At 50.1% G+C, this 7,891-nt stretch overlaps 1 protein-coding gene and 1 non-coding gene across 2 annotated transcripts in view; one reads left to right on the top strand and one right to left on the bottom strand.

Annotated features, from left to right (window-relative positions):
* The first annotated feature begins 1,621 nt into the window (after positions 1–1,621).
* TRNAL-UAG (transfer RNA leucine (anticodon UAG)) lies at positions 1,622–1,703 on the top strand. The gene has a single exon. It is a non-coding gene; the product is annotated as a tRNA-Leu (tRNA).
* Positions 1,704–5,223: 3,520 nt separating this feature from the next.
* The window catches only part of SDR42E2 (short chain dehydrogenase/reductase family 42E, member 2), a 35,490-nt gene continuing 32,822 nt past the window's right edge, over positions 5,224–7,891 (bottom strand). Inside the window, exon 11 of the mRNA XM_055099957.2 lies at positions 5,224–7,295. Within this exon, the coding sequence (XP_054955932.1) occupies positions 7,041–7,295 (255 nt within the window). The 3' untranslated portion in view covers positions 5,224–7,040. The remainder of the gene's footprint in view (positions 7,296–7,891) is intronic.

The following is a 7,891-nucleotide window of genomic DNA, read 5'->3' as shown; positions in this document are numbered from 1 at the left end:
TTTAGTAGAGACGACATTTCACCATGTTGGTCAGGCTGGTCTCGAACTCCTGACCTCCAGCAATTTGCCCACCTCAACCTCCCAAAGTGCTGGGATTACAGGCATGAGCCATCGCGCCTGGCTACCTGTTTCTTTCTTATAAGGACTTTTGTGATTATATTGGGACCACCTGGATAATCCAGGCTCCTCTCCCCATCAGAAGATCCTTAATTTAATCACAACTGCAAAAGTCCCTTTTGCCACGGAAGGTAACATATTTACACGTTCAACTGTGGGCATATTTAGGGGTCATTATACAGACTGCCACTCCCACTTACCCAACTGTCTCTACAACCTTGGATTTTTGTTTGCCATTTTCCTTAAACGTGCAAGGAAATAGACAACCGTATGTGATTGTGAAATTAGGAAAATGCATACTGAAAAGATGGGAAACTCCTGAAAGAGAAGGAAGGGGGAATAGAACTTGGGGACATCAAAGGAGACTTGAATTTTATCTAGAGTGTTAATTTTAATTTTAATTTAAACAATTTGAGGCCAGGCGCGGTGGCTCACGTCTGTAATCCCAGCCCTTTGGGAGGCCGAGGCGGGCGGATCACCTGAGGTCAGGAGTTCGAGACCAGCCTGACCAATATGATGAAAACCCGTCTCTACTAAAAATGCAAAAATTAGCCGGGCGTTGGTGGCATGCGACTGTAATCCCAGCTACTTGGGAGGCTGAGACAGGAGAATCGCTTGAACCTGGAAGATGGAGGTTGCAGTGAGCCGAGATCGCGCCATTGCACTCCAGCCTGGGCAACAGGAGCGAAACTCAGTCTCAGAAAAAAAAAAAAAAAAAAAAAAAAAAAAAATTGAAGCGAATATGCAAAATGTTAGTAATAATTCGAGATGATAGGAAATGGAATTTTGCTAGGTTATACTCTATATTTATTGCTTTTTTTTTTTTTCTAAAAGCACTAAAATCCTCTGCACGTACGAACAAACGTCTTGGGAGGCTGTGGAATGCCGGCTGGCTGGGGCACCCGAGGCTAGTTACTTAGCATCTCTATTTTCCTCCTCTGTAAAATGGGTCGCACAGCTTATGAAAACTTTATAGTTTTTGATATGTTAGGAGCCCACACATGCAAAGAATCTGCAACAACGTTCAATGGTTTTCCTCCCTGAACTCTTGATTCTTACATCGCGAGGGCAAGGGCTAGGACATGAGGCCACTCAGGGCTACAGAGGGGCCTTGAACTGGACAGAGCGTCTGCACCTTGGGGACCCAACATACAAACTGGGGCTCCACGCAAGATCCCAGCCCACCCGGGAGGAAGCGGCAGCACGGGAGCGCCCCTACGTGGCTGTAGGCAGGATCACGCCCAAGGAAAACTCAAAATCAAATCCAAACACACTTGTGAGGATTTAATATTAAAAATATTAATGTTTGATATGTAGGCACTCTTCATTTTAATAGTGCGTTCCTAGTGTGTTTACTGCTGCTGATCGGGAGAGCACTGTGACTCCAAGTCTCCATGAGCAACGCAGGAGACAGCGGTTCTATATTGAGCATGCGCAAACTTTGAGGGCGGGGCGCCTGCGTCATCACACTAATACGGTGGCATAGCAAGCTCTACGAGCGGGAGGTAGCGTGGCCGAGTGGTCTAAGGCGCTGGATTTAGGCTCCAGTCATTTCGATGGCGTGGGTTCGAATCCCACCGCTGCCACACCCCAGAAGGTCTCACTTTTCTATCCATAAACCATCTCTTTATGTAGTTCTCTATGTAGTCCTTTGCCAACTTCTCTTCCTTTTTTCTCCTTTCTGATGTCTTTCTTTTTTAAAGCTTTAGATTGCTTATAATGGATTTTTTTTAATGGAAGGGGGAAGGGAAGAGAAAAGGCAGAAACTGCAGTGCAGGCTCTTTCACTGTCTAGCACAATACACAAACCTCTCTTTCACCTACCCATCCAGCTCCCTCAAAACAAAACACATCTCCCCATTTCCAGGGGAAAGCATCTGAGCTAGCTTGAAAAGTTCCCAACAGCCTGTCTGGGTCTTCCCGGGGTTAGTTGGGGGTGGTTGTAATCATGACCTGAGTTAGGGACGGGGGTCCCTTTCTGGCCTGCTCCGTGTACTTTAGAGGGCTCCAGGGACCCCATAAACCTCTGTTGTCAGGTGACCCTGGAGTAGTAGGGGTCTGGCCCTATGTGGGGGTGCCAACCTTGAGGTCTCTGCTTCATTGATTCACCTCTTACTTGGTTTTCAGGCTTGATTTAGGGGCCTTCATTTATAAACAGTTGTTGAGCTGTTTATGAAGGGCCTACTATGTGCCAGAAACCGTGCTCGTCCTGAGGCTGTGGTGGTGTACAAGGCAGGCATGTTTTTGAACCCATCGACTTTGCAGACATTGTCATTTTAATTAATTACACCTGTGAGGAGTGTTAGGCAGTACAGCATGCTAACCTGGCCCCTGAGAAGCAAGGAAGTGACATTTAGCTGGGGCCTGAAATTGAGATTAGCCAAGTGAAGGCGCGGGAGGGGATTTCCAAGAGGGAACTCCTAAAGAGCCTGGTAAGGCTGAGACGCTGTGAAGGTAATTCAGGGCAGCTGCACAGAGAGTGGAGGTGGAGTATTGGCAATAGGTGAGGCGAAGAGATAGGCAAAGAGGGCCATGAATGCCGAGTTAAGGCTTTGAACTTGGTCCCTTCCCAAGGGCAATGGAAAACCATGCAAGGCTTTTGAGCTAGAGAGTGGCATGTTCCAATTTGGAATTTAGAAAGTTCACTGGTTGGGCACGGTGGCTCACACCTAATTCCAGCACTTTGGGAGGCTGAGGCGGGTGGGTCACCTGAGGTTAGGAGTTTGAGACCAGCCTGGCCAACACGGTGAAACCCCGTCTCTATCAAAAATACAAAATTTAGCTGGGCATGGTGGTACGCACCTGTAATCCCAGCTACTTGGGAGGCTGAGACAGGAGAATTGCTTGAACCTGGGAGGCGGAGGTTGCAGTGAGCTGAGATCGCACCACTGCACTCCAGTCTGGGCGATTGAGTGAAACTCCGTCTCAAAAAAAAAAAGAAAGAAAGAAACAAAGAAACAAAGAAAGAAAGAAAGAAAAGAAAGTTCCCGCTGGCAGCAGGGACAGGAGGTCCCATTCAATGCCTATTGCAATTGTTTAGGAGAAAGGACAGTGGTTTGTACCACAATAGTGGCCGGGTGTGGGACAGAAGGAGTGAGTCAGGGAGACATTTTAGAGATAGATTTGACAGAATCCACTGATGAGCATGTCGAGAAGAAGAGGATCACGTCAAAAGTGACGCCCAGGATTTGGGCTTGGGTCATTGGATGGCTGGTGGTGCCTCTCCTCTCCTGGGAGGGAACACAAGATAGATGGAAAGCAGGTTTGTGGGAGATGATGACTTCAGTTTGATTTTCATTGAGCTGGAGATTCTTGTGGGATATGGGGTTGAGGAGGAGGTTGGACATAGATTTCTGGAGGTCAAGAGAGCACTCCAAGGAAATGATACAGATTTGGGAGGTATTAGAGACTGAGGCCATGGGAAGGGATGAACTCATCCAGAAAGAGCCCACAGAGGGAGAAGAGGGGCCAAGACAGAGACCCGAGAGACATCATCTTAAAGGGAGGGCAGTGGAAGAAAAGCCAGTGAAAGAGATGCGAAAGAGACGGGAAAGGACTGGCCAGCGATATACGTGGAAAACAGGTGTGGTTTCATAGAGACCAAGAAATGCAGATCAAGAAGGAGGGGGCAGTCAACTATGCTGAACACAGCTAAGATAATTGGCAAAATAAAGACGGAAAAATATCTATTAAGATTTATGGACAAGATCACTGATGATCTGAAAGCCATTTTGGAATGGGTTGAGGAGAAGAAATGGAAACATAAGTATGGTCAATTCATCACAAAATTTGATTTTGAAAAGGAGGAGCAAAAGGAACAGTTGTGGGAGGGAAAATGGGGGAATCAAAGGAGGATTTTTTTTTATTTTAAAGATGGGGTCTCACCCTGTTGCCCAGGCTGGAGTGTAGTGGTGCAATCATAGCTTACTGCAGACTCAAACTCCTGGACTCAAGTGATTCTCTTGCCTCAGCCTCCTGGGTGCCACCACACCTGGCTAATTAAAAAAATTTTTTTTTTTATGTAGAGGAAGGGTTCTCACCAAATCGCCCAGGGTGGTTTTGAACTCCCGACCTCAAGCAATCCTCCAGCCTTAGCCTCCCAAAATGTTGGGATTACAGGTGTGAGCCACTGTGCCCTGCTGGGAAGATATTTTCAAGATGAGAGAGACTTGAGGATGTTTTAGATGCCTGGCATTGGGTTTACAACTGGGAATAGCTTCAGCACCCATATGGAAAGCTTATGAGTTTGTCTTGATAATCCCTTCAGATCGACTACGTCACCTTGGGCTGCCCACTGTGACAGTTCTGTTTTCTGCATTTGCGATGCTTCTCCTTAGCGTCTCCAAGTAAGCTAGAACCTCCTACTTGCCCTTTCAGAACCTCATGGAGGCTAGTGGTCTGGGCAGTCTCAAAAATTCTTACAGTGATTCAGTTTTCCTGTTGGGTGGGGATGCCACCTCCTTTTCCATTGGATAAAGATGCTTGAAAGGAAAAAAGCTTTTTTGACATAGCGATCCATGTTGTCCCCATGCCCAGGGTTTACACATTCTGCTTCCAGAGTGTTAGGAAATAGATGAGTTGGAGAAATCCAGAAAACAAAGAAATTGATTCTTGGTTTTTGGATTTTCAAAAGTAGGTTTGGCACTAGTCAAAAGATCTAGAAAATAACGTGAGCAGTGTGAGATTGTTTTTCCTGCTCGAAGAACAGATTTCCCAGGATTAGCAGGGAGAAGAAAGAGAGGAAGGAAGTGAGTTTGGATGTAAACATGTTATCGAGAGGAAAGGAAGCCCCAGGACCGCCAGCTTCAAATGGTCCGAGGTTTGCGGCTCTGAGAGAACGAGACCAGAGTTCAACCGCAAGCCTTGGCATGGCCAGGGTGTAGAAGAGTAGAAGTTACCACGTGTTGTATTTAGGCCAGTGGCGGCTTAGGCGGTGCTCCTCCAAATTCCCCCAGCTGTAGAGCAGAAACCCCCACCCTCCTCTGCTCTTTGGAATGAGACAAAGCCCCAGTTTTCGTCATCTATAAAAGGAGAGTAATAAACCCTATTTAAGAGTAGCTGTAAGAATTAAATAAGATCATATAGATGAAAGCTCTTTCACACTGTCAAGCATTAAACAGACATAGGATTATTATTGATCTTTCAAAAATTATATACACACATAAAATTCAGCCTAGCAGAGAGGAGCATACATTTTTTTTTAGCTCCTTCCCAAACTGCTCACCTTGTTCAGCAGAGTGGGACACACACTGCGGTGGCCATGTTGGTTCTGATGAGCCCTTTCGATCCCATCCACCTCAGGCTTGTGATGCTTTTCTTCTCTGCCAGTCCCACGTGTGCATATTATGATCTATACATGGTTGTATTTACACACTGATGTCTTGGTACTTACAACTGATAACTGATACCAAGATGATAGGGGGCGAAGTTTCTGTGGAGAGCAGGGCTAGATAAAGAAGTTTTGTGACCTTAAACTTTAAAGATTATGGTGATCACCACTACCTCTAATTAATAAATAGAAACAGTACTAAATCATAAAATATAACCAACTAAACTCTATTTTTCCCATTATAGCTTTATTGGTACTTCATCGAGACATCCAATTATTTTAAGAGTTCTTTTTTTTTTTTTTTAATTTTTCATGCTCTTTCTGGTACTAAAACCTGTGCTTACTATGCTGTCATCCTCAGACAGGAACCCAAAAAGGCCAAGTCGGGCTCGGCAGAAGCTTGAGTCTCGGTTTTTCCCCAATCCCTGGCTGTCAACACACAGATCTGTGTGAATGAGAAGCCCAGAACATTGGGTCGGGGTGGATCGAATGCAATGTTACCAGACAGAGCAGCAGCCGACGGCGCAAACTCATACCAACGTCACCCGAGCCTGCGTTAGCCCATAGCGACGCGGCAGCCTTGCTCCGGGGAGAACCTACCCGGGAGGCGGAGCTGGAAAGGGGTGAAGCCAGAGAGGGAGGGGGCGGGGCCAGGACTCAATTACACGCGAGAAGGGCGGGACCGGGTCGAGAGGCAGGAGCAAGGACAGACCCAAAAGGAGAAGCCAAAGGGTGGGCTCAAGCGCGCGGGGAAGACCAGAAAGGGGGCGAAACCAGAATGAGGGAGAATCTGGGGGTGGGCCGGGACTGGGCAGGGACTAGGAGAAGGTCCAGAAGGCGGAGGAAGCTGTGAGCCTTGGCCCATATCAGAAACCAGGACAGGCCGGAGGGAGGAAAAAAGGGGCAGGGCCAGGGCCTGGAGGGAGGGTCATGGACGTAGGAAAGATTCAGGGGGCGGGACAGAGGCGTGGCCAGGACTCAGAAGGCGTGCCCAAAGATGGAAGGGCGGGAAGGGGCGTGGCTATGACATGAAGGCGGGGTTAGGCCTGGAGAGCGGCTCAGGACTAGGCTCTGAAGTCAGGGGGCGGGGAAGAGGCGTGCCCAAGCCGTGAAGCAGGGGCGGGGTTATAAAACGGGGGCGGGGCTAGGTCTGGAGGTCTGCTCAGGGGCTAGGCCAGGAAATCAGTGAGCGGGGAAGAAGGCGTGCCCAATTTGAAGGGCGGGTCAAGGGCGTGGTCAAAACATGGAAAGAGACTCGGGGCTACGCGTCTGGGCCGACCAGGGACGTGGCCGGGATTCAGGGGGCGGAGCAGGAGCGTGCCCATTTCGGAGGGCGGGGCGGGACAGGACAGGGGCGGGGCCAAAACACAGGAAGGGCGCAAGGCAAGGTCTGGGAGTAGATAGGGGCGTGGCCAGAAGTCGGGGGTCCGGGCTAGGTCTGGAGAGCGGCTCAGGGGCGTGACCAGGATTCAAGGGGCGGAGCGGAGGCGCGCTCAAACCCAGAAGGCGGGGCAGGGGCTGGTAGAAGCCCAGGGAGCCGGGCGTGGGCGAGGGTGCAGCGGGGCCGACCCTGGCGGGCGGCGGACGGCGGACGGTCACAGGCGCTCCACGGCGGCGTGCAGAGGCTGCAGGCCTAGGAAGTGCAGGGCCAGGGCGAGCAAGCCGAGGAACAGCAGCAGCCCGAGCAGCAGCCGCAGGAGGGTCCGCGCCGTGGAGCCGCGGGGCCGCCGGGTCGTGGACTGCACGTATAGCTCCACGGCGTCGGCGAACCTAAACTTATCCGGCGCGTAGCCGAGCTGGGCGCGGGCCTTGGCTATCTGGAAGGTGTGCGTCACGGCCACGCTGCGCACCTGCGGGGACAGGCGGGGCATCCGAGGGCGGGGCTCGTGGGAGGAGGACATCCTCTACTTCGTTGTTTACGGAAAGGGAAAAGAGAGGGCAGGGATTTCTCCTCCATTACATAGCGATATAAAAGGACCCGAGTGCAGCGTCTTGCTCCTGCGATGCCCTCATTAGAGAGGTCTTCCTTTCTTCCTTACATGTTCATTTTTATTGGAGGGTGCCGCCTTTGCGTCGCCCCCTCCAGCCCCGCTGAATTCGCACCCTATTTAACTCCTTGGTCCCTAAGAAGCAAAGGTCTCACCTCTACACTCATCTTCCCGGCCTAGCACGGTGCTGGGACTCAGGAGGCCCTTGATACATTCTTAGGCATCCGCTAGGAGAAGGTGAACGCCTGCCAGAAACATCTGCAGGAAACGACCTTGGCTTCCTGCCCCCAACCCCAGACCAACTGTGACCAGGAGGGCCCCAGTCGCAGCCTTCATGCCCTCGCTTATTAACTAAGCTTCCCTAAGAGAGGAATTCGATTATGCAGAACTGATTGCTCTCCAGGGTCTAAGCTGTGTTTCCCCTGCTGCCAGATGGCTTGGGGCCCACTGGTTTGAAG

The sequence above is a fragment of the Pan paniscus genome, chromosome 18 (genome assembly GCF_029289425.2).
Source record: "Pan paniscus chromosome 18, NHGRI_mPanPan1-v2.0_pri, whole genome shotgun sequence".
NCBI lineage: Eukaryota > Metazoa > Chordata > Mammalia > Primates > Hominidae > Pan > Pan paniscus.
The sequence above is the reverse complement of the archived record's forward strand: the minus strand, read 5'-3'. Positions and strand labels throughout refer to the sequence as shown.